This window comes from Ixodes scapularis, unplaced genomic scaffold (genome assembly GCF_016920785.2).
Source record: "Ixodes scapularis isolate PalLabHiFi unplaced genomic scaffold, ASM1692078v2 PGA_scaffold8__174_contigs__length_109621045, whole genome shotgun sequence".
Taxonomy (NCBI): Eukaryota; Metazoa; Arthropoda; class Arachnida; order Ixodida; family Ixodidae; genus Ixodes; species Ixodes scapularis.
The window spans coordinates 37622586-37636443 of NW_024609883.1; the positions used below are offsets into that span (position 1 = coordinate 37622586).

Consider the following 13858-nt stretch of genomic DNA (forward strand, 5'->3'; position numbering starts at 1 on the left):
TCGCAAAAGGTACATCGCCGGAGACCACACGGGATGATTCCCACCTGGGCAAAGAAGCACTACCTCTCACTTTCTTACTGATCAGATTAGATGGACAGTTTTTGGCAAAGTGAACAAATTACTTTATTTGGGAAATGCATATCACTCCCGAAACATTCGATGGCCTTTTGGAGGACAGGTTTTGCGCAATTTGAACGGCCGAATGCGCCGCAGCTTTGGGGTTTCTCCATTTGAATTGGGAGGATGGCGGTTGTCATCTAGACTGGGCGTATCGAACGCTTGGTTTACAGGGAGGGAAAGGGGGAGGAGGAGGGAGAGGTAAACACGCCTCAATGATTCTCGCGCCAGCATCAAGTCGGCTTGCAAATTCGCTTAAGCAGCGGTCGCACTGCTAATACATCATACAATATAGTTGGTCTTTTTAGACTTGGGCTAGGTGGCGCGAGCTACCACCCGTTACAAAGGGTATAGCCACAAACATTCATCCATTCATCTGCAGACAGTTTTACAACTGTCTGCAGCCACGGTCAAAGCATACATAAGGGTAATCGAAAAATACTGTCCCGCGCTTGAAACATCGATTTATTGTTATTTTCTCGCATTCGAGCTCGCCGATGGTGTTTTCTTTTTTTTTCGCGTTTTCTTTTTTTTTGTTTGTTTTAGAATTACTGTTTTCGGTGCAATTTTGTACCAAATGTTCAGGAATAGTGGTATCTGCAAAAGACCATGCCGCTGTTTTCGCGCATCACAAGCGGGGAATGCCCAATCCGGACATCGCCAAGCTCCTAACTTTCGAACGCACACAGGTCCGTTGTGTCGTCAAACGTTTCCAAGAAACTGAAGGGATTAGAGACCGGCAACAGAATGGAAGATCCCGGAGAGCCAGACCCCCTGCGCTCAACAGCATGGTAATAAAGAAAATCCAACGAAATCCCCAAAGAAGCATCCGGAAACTGGCCCAGGAGCACGGAGTTGGCTACGGAACCACGCGGGAACTTATCAGAGAATACCTGCAACTCGTCCCCTACAAACTTCAGAAAGGAGAGCTTTTTGACCAGAACACGGCATCAAGACTGGAAAAGTGCAAAAAAAAAAAAATGAAGACTCTGAGCCGTGGCGACGTCCTGCAACGAATACACTCCATAGGTGAAAAGATATTTACCTTCGAACCGCACCGAAATTCGCAGCATCAACGCGAACTGTTCCGCGAAGGAGCTCCGCGGTTGTCAACGCGGAAAATGTAAATTTTCCAAAGTCGGTCATGATCTGGGCTGGGATATTAGGATTGGGCAACACCAAACTGGATTTTTGTCCCCAAAGAGGTGAAAATTAACGCAGAAACCATCCGGGAGCTCATTCTGGAAGGCACCGTCATTCCTTGGGCCGAGGAGAACGCAAAAAACATCGAATGAAGGGAGCTTTCAGCAAAACTGGGCTCCCGCCCACGGAGCCAAGAGGATGCTGCAGTGGTGTGAAGCCCATCCCCCACCTTCTGGACGAAAGATGTTTGGCCATCAAACTCCCCCAACTTGAATCCGTTCTACTACGCAGTCTGGAGCATTATGAAGCAAAAAGGCATGCGCAATTGAGCACAAGTCTGTTGAGTCCCTTAAACGCGCTCAGAAAAAAAGCCTGGGATGAAATTACGCCCCAAAATGATTGCAGCAATTCTGAAGAATTTTCGGAAGTGTTTGGGCGCCTGTATCGCAGCAGAGGGAAGCCACTTTGAACGGTCTTCATTATAGTACGTCCATCTATGCAGAAGTGTCTGCTCTTACGAATGATGCATAAAACAGGTTTTTTTTTGCTTGTTAGCTGAGGGAAAAGTTATATCTGTTTTTTACGCGGGACAGTATTTTCCGATTCCCGTATGTAAGGAGCCAATATGCTGCGAATGAGGTTGAGGCTTGTCCACGGATAATTCTGTCATCATGTCTGCGGAGAACTCTGTGTCCTTGATACGTTGCTTGAGAGGTGTGTCTCCGGCTCAATACTCTCATCGGGTAAGCAAATGTGGGAGCTGGACAAACGCTGTCGCGTGAATAAATGATCCCTCGTTTACCTAAACTTCAGCCCTTTCCCTCTGTTTCTCTCCCCCCCCCCCCCCCTCCTAGTAAACCAGACATTGTGACGTCCCAGTAAACGCGCCAATGAGAGTGTCCAGATGACCTTGGTGACCTATTCCGCGAGCGTTTCGTAATACGCTTCCGGGCACCATAGTTTACTCATACCTTAGGGTTTCTGGTTGACGCAGGCATTGGATGGGCCATGGTATACGCCTGCACCTTTATTAGCCTCTACTACAACGTCATCCTTGGCTACGCCCTTCTCTACTTCTTTTATTCCCTCCGCAAGACGCTTCCCTGGACCGTCTGCGACGAGGCCTGGGCCGACGACAACTGCTACGTACAGAGGCCGGGCATCGTGAGTTGAAACCTTACTGACTCTATACGGTGGAACCCTTCATCTGTTCCCGAAAGTTCGCTACCTTCATATGAATACCTATTCACATATCACTACCTCAAAATCTACTCAAGGTGCCTCAACCTTCGAGAATATCCGATTATAGAGCAAGGCAGGGCTGGGCAGTATTGCGATACAATGTATCGCAATAGTACCGCACAGATACTTTCGTGTATTTGTATCTATATATTGTGAGACACTTGATAAATGTATTTATATCTTGTTAGTGAAATATGGTTTACAATGTATCGATACGACACCGCCGGCCCGGGGGGGGGGGGGGGCTATTTTGGAAGAACCCTTTTTAGGTTCTTCCAGATGAGTGGAGAAGCGTTCATCTTGAAGTTTTTTATTCATCGTCTGTTCGCCTCATCCGTGGCAATATATTTAACCAGACAAATAGATTTAGAATCGCGCAGACGTCTCGCTGAATGCTCACAGCGTACAGCCATAGGCGATGTAGCACCAGTAACTACGTCATGGCAACTCATGTTCCGCTTTGCCACTCAAGAATTCTCACACGTTACTTATGTCGCTGATAACGTATTTGAAGAACGTATCCTGGGCTTTGACTTCTTGAATGCACACGGTGCTCGATGAATCTAAATAATCAGACAGTACTTCTGAGCGAGGAAAGCATCATCCTGCGCAGCAGACGAGCGCTCCTACAAAATACTGCATGGTGGATTCCTCACCTATTCAAAGTCAACTGTTGTTTCTCCCGTTAAGTCAATTGATAATATTATTGTTGTGGAGGTATCGCGGTCGCTGAAGGTGACGAGGCTTGTGACAGTGTATCAGGTATCGTTGTCAGTAAAACTTGGTTCGACACTGCAAGCCTCACAAGCTTGAGAACAGAAACTGCCAAGGTTAAGCAAGATCGGTAGCCAATGTCTTTGGAACCAGCAGACCGCTTCAATCTGCACCTCAGCCAACCAAAACAAGAGTTACTCTTGAATTTGATCAAAGTCTTCTGATGTGTCTTTGCTTGCTCCCCTTCAGAGACCGGGCGCACGAGTGCTGCTCGCTATCAGATATATACTGGTGACGCTATTTCGATCAAACATACAAGAGATGCGTAAACAGAACGTCACTGTGAACTTATTTAGTCCATGGCTCTCGCCGGATGGTATTGGTAAAGAACACAGATAGGAGCACGAGGTTTTGCGTGGATTATCATAGATGAACAGCATCACGAAGGACTCCTATCTTTTTCTTAGGATCGACGACACACTTGATGCAGTGGCCGGTGCCTCCTGTTTTTCTACGCTTGATCTCAAGAGTGGCTATTGACAAGTTGAGATGGAACCCTTAGACCGCGAGAAGACAGCGTTTACAACAGGCGATGGTTTGTGACAATTCAAGGTGATGCCATTTGGCATCGCCTTGAAATCACTTTGAATTCAAATGGCCTTCGCAGCGCTCCTGGGACTTTCAAGCGCCTCATGGGCAAGTTCCTCAAGGCTTGCCATTGATGTGTGTCTGGCACACCTTGATAATAGATTGGTGCATGAAAAGACATTCGAAGCTGCCCTTCATCAACTTTGAGAAGTCTTTGAGCGCCTAGGACGAGCGAACCAAAAATTTAACCCCAAAAAATGCTCGCTCGCGATTTCAGAAAAGAGTTCAGTACCTAGGCCACTATGTCTATAAGAATTAGAGACAACTTTCGACAAATCGGACTGTATTGAAAACTGGCCCCAACTACAGAGTCATCGTAAACTCAAGAGTTTCTTAGGCCTATGTACATATTACCGGCGTTTCGTAAAAGCGTTTGCTACAATCACCAAACCCCTCTACATGTTGAAAGAACAAAACATGAAATTTTACTGGACTATGCAAGCTGAGGAGGCTTTTCTTCAACTCAAAAATACCCTTAGTGCACCCCCTATTTTGAATTTCCCCATTCGAATCATCCGTGTTTCCTGGACATGGATGCGAGTAACCTCGAAGTGGGCGTAGTTCAGTCCCAGTTAGAGGATGGAACCGAACTGGTGATTGCATACAACAGTCAGGCAATAAAGAAAGTGGATTTAAACTACTGCGTCACAAGAAAGGAACTGTTGGCCGCATTTAAAGCTGTAGGACATTTTCACCATTATATCTACGGCAGCAAGCACTTCCTCTCAAGAACCAATCCCGGGTCCCTTAGCTGACTCTGAATTTTAAAAACCTGGAAGGTCGAGTTGCAATAATGTGGTCAGAACTTCAGCTTGGGCGAGTTGGTAATTCATGATAATGCATCACAGCGCACAAGATCAGACACACTTAAAAAGGAAAATCACGCATACACAGAAAGAACACTCACGCAGCGCTGACTGACAACTCAAATGTATTATGCATCATCTTCATCTTCATTCACTCCGATGCAAATGGCAGTGAAACAAAAAAAAACAAGGATCATATGAAAAAGAGAAAAGGCAAGAACTGAAAAAGGAATAAGAACAAAATATAGAAGGAAGAAAAAATATAGAAGGAAAAAAGTAATGAATTCCCTGTACAGCGGGCGTTCCTACTGTGCTTTTTCTATATAGTTCAACTCTTTTTTCGTTAAGGCTAGCGAAGGAGTGCTAACACATATTCTATCTAGCCTTACAATGTTAGCGGTTTCTACTATTTCCCGCGTCATTTTGTCCCTGCTCTGTCCCAGTATGGTGCATTTGTCTAGGAGGGGAGAACATCCACACGTTCTGCAGTGGAGGCCTAAATGACCCGAGTAGGCATTTATGGCATTGTTGTGGTGCTCACGAAGTCGGTCCTTTAGACAGCGACCCGTCTGTCCGATGTAACACTTGCCACATGTGAGGGGGAAGGAATAGATGACTCCCTCATTGCAGGACACGAACTTGTTCAGGTGGTTTTTGATACATCCAACTGGTCGACTAGATGTCCCATTGACCTTTTTGCACAAGCTAGAAAGTCTATTTGGTGCGGAGAAGACAACGTCTACGTTGACTCTATTGGCCATTTTCTTGAGCTTGTGGGATAAGTTGTGGATGTAGGGAACTATGACAGGCCTTGTGGTGCGGTCTCTGGTTCTGCGTGTTATAGCTCCTTCCTGCTTAACTTCCCTGAGTAGGACTTCGGCAACGGAAGTTAATAAAGACGGGGGGTAGCCCGCTAAAACCAACCGAGAAATTTGCATGTTGAAACTCGTAGGGACATTGTGTTTGCAACATTTTTCCAGAGAGTTTTTTAGGCAGAGTTTTACAATGCCTCTTTTTACAAGCTTAGAGTGGGCGGAGCTATGGTTGAGGAGAGGCTTCTTTGCTCGAGGTTCGTACGACCAGCAGGTGTGATTGCTTTCAAAAAAGAGTCGAAGGTCCAAGAATCTTATAGATCGCTCAACCGGAAGCTCATGGGTGAGTTTTAACGGGTGAAGGCAGTCCTTGAAGGTGGACAGAACACTGGCCACTAAGTCGGGGAAGGTTCCATTGTTACTGTCAAGTAAAATCAGGTAATCATCCACGTACCGAAACACACGCACTACTCTGGACGTGGATGATTACCTGATTTTACTTGACAGTAACAATGGAACCTTCCCCGACTTAGTGGCCAGTGTTCTGTCCACCTTCAAGGACTGCCTTCACCCGTTAAAACCCACCCATGAGCATCCGGTTGAGCGATCTATAAGATTCTTGGACCTTCGACTCTTTTTTGAAAGCAATCACACCTAGCTGCTGGTCGTACGAACCTCGAGCAAAAAAGCCTCTCCTCAACCATAGCTCCGCCCACTCTAAGCTTGTAAAAAGAGGCATTGTAAAACTCTGCCTAAAAAACTCTCTGGAAAAATCTTGCAAACACACAGTCCCTACGAGTTTCAACATGCAAATTTCTCGGTTGGTTTTAGCGGGCTACCCCCCGTCTTTATTAACTTCCGTTGCCGAAGTTAAGCAGGAAGGAGCTATAACACGCAGAACCAGAGACCGCACCACAAGGCCTGTCATAGTTCCCTACATCCACAACTTATCCCACAAGCTCAAGAAAATGGCCAATAGAGTCAACGTAGACGTTGTCTTTTCCGCACCAAATAGACTTTCTAGCTTGTGCAAGAAGGTCAATGGGACATCTAGTCGACCAGTTGGATGTATCAAAAACCACCTGAACAAGTTCGTGTCCTGCAATGAGGGAGTCATCTATTCCTTCCCCCTCACATGTGGCAAGTGTTACATCGGACAGACGGGTCGCTGTCTAAATGACCGACTTCGTGAGCACCACAACAATGCCATAAATGCCAACTCGGGTCATTTAGGCCTCCACTGCAGAGCGTGTGGATGTTCTCCCCTCCTACACAAATGCATCATACTGGGACAGAGCAGGGACAAAATGACGCGGGAAATAGTAGAAACCGCTAACATTGTAAGGCTAGATAGAATATGTGTTAGCACTCCTTCGCTAGCCTTAACGGAAAAAGAGTTGAACTATATAGAAAAAGCACAGTAGCAACACCCGCTGTACAGGGAATTCATTACTTTTTTTCCTTCTATATTTTTTCTTTCTTCTATATTTTGTTTTTATTCCTTTTTCTGTTCTTGCCTTTTCTCTTTTTCATGATCCTTGTTTTTTTGTTTCACTGCCATTTGCATCGGAGTGAATGAAGATAAAGATGATGCATAATACATTTGAGTTGTCAGTCAGCGCTGCGTGAGTGTTCTTCCTGTGTATGCGTGATTTTCCTTTTTAAGTGTGTCTGATCTTGTGCGCTGTGATGCATTATTAGCAATAATGTGGCTGGAGCGATTGTATCAGTACCAGTTTAATGTTCGACATAAAGATGGAAGGAAACGTATAAACGCTGACGGACTCTCACGAAGGCCTTGCTCACGAAGAGTTGTCACCCGTGAAGCGGTACTGAAGCGCAGTCCCACCTCAACCCCACGGATCCACCGTCCCAGTCAACAGTCACGGGGCGGGCGGTTATCACGCTTTCATTAACACAACCGATAACAATCCCACTGATTGGAGTGACGAAACCTTTCGTACCCTTCAAAGAGAAGACAATATTCGGCCTATTGTACAGTGGAAGCAAGAGGGCGAACGGCTGGATTGGTGCCTGGTTGCACCACACAACCATGTCGTGAAAGCCTACTGAGCTCAAAGAGATTCTCTCCTCGTACAAAACGACCCCGTGTTTCTCTGCTGGGAAAGAACAGTGGAGTGACGTCTCACTTAAACTTGTTCTGCCTCAAGTGCGAGTCAAAACTGTGCTGCGGAAAATTTATGGTAGTCCTGCGGGCGGACGTTTTCGGGTACACAAATCGCTACAGAGAGTGTGTGAGAGATTCTACTGGGTTGGCGCCAGCCGTGACGTGCGCGAATATTGAAGAAATTATGATCCCTGCACATTGCGCAAAGTAACTCTTTCTCGTTGCCGAGGACAGATGAATACCTACGACGCTGGTGTGCCGTCTAAGCGAGTAACCGTTGACGTGGTAGGACCCCTACCAAAAACAACACGAGGAAGTTGGCATGTACTAGTAATTACGGACTACTTAACAAAATGGCCAGGAGCTATCCCTGTTTGTAATTGTGACGCAGCAACCGTCGCTTGCATCTTGCTAAAAAGTGAAAGCCGTCTACAACTAACTCCCTGTAACGCCGAATTAGAGCGCAGCTCTTGAGGTGGAGGAGGGAAGGGTACTGGGTGGGGGGGGTCACGTGACCTAGGGGGTCACGTGACGATGCCGATGCCGATGACGTCATCAGTAACGATGACGATGCGGATACCGATGACGTCATCAGTGACGTCACTGATGATCGTCATGAGTGATGATGACGATGACGATGCGGATGCCGGTGACGTCATCAGTGACGATGACGATGCGGATGCCGGTGACGTCAGTGATGTTACTGATGACGTCATCAATGACGTCACTAATGACGTCATCGGGGGCCACGTGACCCCCGGGGGTCACGTGACTTGGGGAGTCACGTGACTTTGGGTGTCACGTGACCTTGGGGGTCACGTGACCTTGGGGGTCACGTGACCTTGGGGCTCACGTGACCTTGGGGTGACCTTAGGGTCACGTGACCTTGGGGTTTACGTGACCTTGGGGTGACCTTGGTTACGCCGACGCCGACGGCGACGCCGCTCAAGCCGGGAACGGGCCCCTAAAGGCCCTGTCACATTGAGGAAACACGGCGGAAACATGAACAAAACATGTTTCTCAACAGTCGGGAAACACGTCGGCTGTCGGCTCTGATGCCCGACAACCCTGTCACATTGAGGAAACAGCAACACAACATGGACGACAGCGACAATGTTGTCTCGGTGTGACAGCTTTTGGCAACGGAAACCTCGACAACTTGTGTCGGACAACACGTGTTGCCCATTTCGGTGGCTGAGCGAATTTGTTTCCAGCAACACGGCAACATCTATATTTTTCTGTACAGATAGTCGCACGAGAATACTTCAATAATAACGTCAAGCGTGAAGGGCCATTTTGAACGCGGCTTCTTGCACGGCGGCAGCTGATCGTCAGAATCATCTGAATCGATGGCACAAAGAAGCACCCTGTCACACTGCGGAAACAGTCGGAGAACTTTGTCCTTCAACACGAGGAAAACATGTTTTCGGGGACCCTGTCACATTGCGGAAACAGCAACAGTCCGGAAACATGTTGCTGTAGTCCGAAAACCATGTTCCCCAACTTGTTCTCCGACACTCGGGAAACACCCTGTCACACCGAGAAAGCTTGTTGGAAGAACACAAATTGCCTCCTCTCCTGCACGCTGCCTCCCTCTTTCTTTCACCCTTGTCTGCCCGGCCGGCTCCGCTAAGCTACAAGCGCGAGCTCCGGGCTTTCAGCATCCCTGCCAAGCACGCGCGCTCGTGCAGTGCAAGCACTGTTCTGGGCCAGATGCTCGCGCGGCTGCGTCTGGACCGAAGCTGAAACGAAGTATAGGCGGCTAGGCTCAGATCCGCTGGCTCCGCTCGCCCCTTGAATCGTTGCCATTTTGGATCGCCGTCTCATCGCCGTCGCTCTACCGTAGTCGATTCATCAGCCGCGCGAACCATCTCGTGTTCTCTGGATTTGGCGGTTGCGTTCTGCTACAGGGCTAAACCCTTGCAGGAAGGCATACGCGCCAGCCACAGCAGCAGCTTCTGCTTTGGTGCTTCTTTGTGCCATCGATTCAGATGATTCTGACGATCAGCTGCCGCCGTGCAAGAAGCCGCGTTCGTTCAAAATGGCCCTTCACGCTTGACGTTATTATTGAAGTATTCTCGTGCGACTATCTGTACAGAAAAATATAGATGTTGCCGTGTTGCTGGAAAAAAAATTCGCTCAGCCACCGAAATGGGCAACACGTGTCGTCCGACACAAGTTGTCGAGGTTTCCGTTGCCAAAAGCTGTCACACCGAGACAACATTGTCGCTGTCGTCCATGTTGTGTTGCTGTTTCCTCAATGTGACAGGGTTGTCGGGCAACAGAGCCGACAGCCGACGTGTTTCCCGACTGTTGAGAAACATGTTTTTTTTTTTTTTATGTTTCCGCCGTGTTTTCTCAATGTGACAGGGCCTCAAAGCAGAAGCTGTTGCTGTGGCCGGCGCGTATGCCTTCCTGCAAGGGTCTAGCCCTGTAGCAGAACGCAACCGCCCAATCCAGAGAACACGAGGTGGTTCGCGCGGCTGATGAATCGACTACGGTGGAGCGACGTCGATGAGACGGCGATCCAAAATGGCAACGATTCAAGGGGAGAGCGGAGCCAGCGGATCTGAGCTTAGCCGCCTATACTTCGTTTCAGCTTCGGTCCAGACGGAGCCGATGCTACAAGCGCGAGCGTCTGGCCCAGAACAGTGCTTGCACTGCACGGGCGCGCGTGCTTGGTAGGGATGCTGAAAGCCCGGAGCTCGCGCTTGTAGCTTAGCCGAGCCGGCCGGGCAGACGAGGGTGAGAGAGAGAGGGAGGCAGCGCGCAGGAGAGGAGGCAATTTGTGTTCTTCCAACACGCTTTCTCGGCGTGACAGGATGTTCCACGAGTGTCGGAGAACAAGTTGGGAAACACGGTTTTCGGACGACTGCAACATGTTTCCGGACGGTTGCTGTTTCCGCAATGTGACAGGGTCCCCGAAAACATGTTTTCCTCGTGTTGGAGGACAAAGTTCTCCGACTGTTTCCGCAGTGTGACAGGGCCTTAAGAGCTGCGCTCTAAAACAATGTATCGATGTACGGAGTTGCCCTAGAGACTCATTTTGAGATGTGATGCACTTTTGAGCCTCGACCATTTAAGACTTTGTGCACAGTACTTGGCATAAAAAAAACAAAAACAAACAACAGAGTTACACCCTCCATCAAACGGTATGGTGAAGAGGCTCAACCGGTCCCTTAAGCAATACTTATTCCTCTTCGTCAACGTGAATCAGGACAACTGGGGCGAACTGCTTCTTCTCTTTTTATTTCCTACAATTCAGCTGTCCACACAGCAACAGGCTACACAACATCAATGTCGTTAATGGAAAGAGAGCTAGGGCTACCTAGGGACATTATGATTGGTACTCCGGTGCCAGAAGCACGGAAGGCAACACGTGAGCATATTCACTTGGACCACGCTCTTGATTTGCGCAAAAAAAAAAAAAAATAGAATCTGTCCAAAACTTCGCACGAAGGCATTTACAACTCAGCAGCAGCCACGCAGGGACTCGCTACAATTCAGCCACCAACTTGAACCTGGAGATTCGGTGTGGCTGTACAGACCAAAAATAACCAGAGGTCGTAGTCTAATACTACAACGACATTCGTATGTCCCCTACAAGACCATAAAAAAACTGAACGACGGCGTTCACCGAACCGGTGGACGACGACGACGACAACCACAAATCTCAGACAGCCCTTTTGATCCTCTCCCAACGTACCACCTTAAGTGAACACTTCTGCAGGCCTCAGGACGAGAACCTCCACAGGGTAGGGTACAGTGTTGTCGAACGCTCACACCCCAAGGAGTGTTGTGCAAGACGAAGACTGCCAAAACAGCAAGAAAGAAGGTGGGACTATGTGTGTGTGAAGGAATGGGCGCCATTAGAGGCTGACGGATGAACCTGATAAAACAAGGCCTTCGAATTACCTTCTGCCATAACAGTATATTTAGCTTCGTAAGCATTTCTGTATCAAATACTTATTCGCTGACATTTTTATATATCACTCGAAGAAAACTAGCTTAACTGGTTCTAAGCCTGACGAAGAGCATGCTATGCTTTAGACGTTTTGCCAAGTTTTATTTACCACTGCCTCTGCCTCTTCAGGACCCTAAGGGCAGTATTGTATTAATTCATATCTCCGTTATACAACAGGTCCTCTGTTCGAGCCTGCATAAACATACGCAAAGCCCAATCCACGAGGGTCTGAGCAACATTTCTGCAGCGTCTCATCTCGGACAGGCGTCACTCGCAAATAACTGCACAAATGCGAGCCAATCTTCGCCAGAACAATTCTTTTAGTAAGTATCCGGTTCACTTAACACGACTTCCCTAAATCCATAAATTTAAGTCACGAAATATATTACAAGTGTCATCGCAATTTCGCTGATTATTTCGGCTGGGCGCTCCAAGTTAGCCAATCTAAAAATTTAGTCAAATTGATGGAGCCATCGCAAATGGAAATTCTAGTCAAACGGTGCATTTAGCTGAATTGGAGCGTCCTGTCAAATTAAGCTTAATTTGCAGCCAAATTGTGCCCTTAGCCGAGACGACTTTGAGCTCAATCAATATTTAACCGCAAGAGAGACGACGGCCCGTCCTGAAGTAGCCATTTGATAAGTATCCCTTAATTATCTTTTGTGTAGCCCTTAGAATACACGTCTCCGAATGCTCTGTTTATCGCGTGTCTCGTTTGTCCTCCCGATTTAATAAAATCACAACTGTGCAATCCTGCAGAACGCCGCGATTCTGGTGGTAGCACAGTAGTGTAGGAGGATATGGCAGACGCCTAGCTGTTTTGCTAGAGCTCACATTGAAATCACGGTCAGCCGTTAGAAACTACGGCAGCCATAGTGTAGGACGCAGTGACGCCAGCGACACCTGCGTCCATTACTCTTCTTCGCGGGCGCTCCCAGAATACCAACCGCCTGGATCGCGACGGCCCATAGCAGTCGACGGCGGCTCCGGTGAGGCATTCTGTTTTCTGTTGTCACTTTGGTAGGGCTCCAATACGTGGCTGGCGTAGGACGCTGATACCCCACAGGCAGACGGGCTAATCTAGTGCACTTGAACCAAGGGCACTTTGCACTTAGTGTCGTCTCTGTAGTGCGCCACACGGCTTCTTCTTGAAGAACACACTTTGATTCAAGTTAGTTTGACGAACTCACTTCACTTGACCAAGTACGTAACCTCGATAGCAGTTTTAAACAGTAAAACGCAAAAAATAAAATCATGACGTAAATTTTATTCTATAAAGTAGTAAAACTTTGTTAAAAAGGACAGAGAAGAGTATCATTACAAAAGAAAACACGCCGAAGACACTTAAGACTGATTGCGTGTAAGAATACGAAAGCATTCCTACACGCAGTGCATTTCTACAAGCAGCGCGCCACGTCTTCCTTTTTCACACGTCGCTCCGGCGGTGGCATTGCGCTCCCTTACTGCGCAGGCGCGGCGCCCCCGCCGGCTCCACGGCTTCCGTGACGATGCATCTGCGTTGCTGTGCTTTTCTTAGTGTTTTATTTCTGAGGCGCGTCCGCTTTGACCCTGAGCGACGCGAGCCTAATGACGTATTGGTGTGACCATCTTTCGGGCGCAATAGACCCTTTCCGGAATTCAGTCCCATCTGGTGACTCAAATGGCAGTTTATCTTTTACTATACTAATGGCCGCAAGGAACCTGTGGTCTGCAGTATTTTATGGGGCACCGTCATTTTTAAAGGTCAACGGTAAACGAGAATGTGCACTTCACTAGAAATAGTTTTCAATCTCTTTTAGTGTTGATGGGGAAACAAATGCAGCCAGTGGGAACGAAGCGCCAACCCACATAGACGCCTTGATAGAGTTCTATACATCAAGGGGCTTTGAAGCCGAGTGAGTGCTGCTTACACATTCAGTGGGACCGAGTTAGAAATGGACGTTACGCAGCTCTTGCGTCCGATTCCTACTTCACGCCGCGCTAACATCTAGAATGTATAGGCATCGAATCACCTGCTTAGGAGCATCTTCAACTTCTTCCTTCATCGGTAAACAGAGGGCCGCCATTAGTACAGCACATAGGTTGTTTTCAGATGATGATGATAGTGATAAAAGTGGCCAGACTGAATTCCGGAAAGGGTCTATTCCGCCGCCTTTTTGTCCTAATGGGACATATAAGGCTTTCGCCTTAAAACATAGTGGAATGGACTTAGCCTTACAGTTTGGGTTTAGGCTGATCTGTACGGTGGTTAGCGCTGCGGTGAATCGATAAAACACGACTACAA

General features: G+C 47.8%; 1 protein-coding gene across 1 annotated transcript in view; it reads left to right on the forward strand.

The window, feature by feature from the left end:
• Window positions 1–2268: 2268 nt before the first annotated feature.
• LOC121047283 (sodium- and chloride-dependent glycine transporter 2-like) overlaps window positions 2269–13858 on the forward strand; it is a 44360-nt gene continuing 32770 nt past the window's right edge. Inside the window, exons 1-2 of the mRNA XM_040502402.1 lie at window positions 2269–2424; window positions 11752–11897. Coding sequence (XP_040358336.1) covers window positions 2269–2424; window positions 11752–11897 — 302 coding nt within the window. The remainder of the gene's footprint in view (window positions 2425–11751; window positions 11898–13858) is intronic.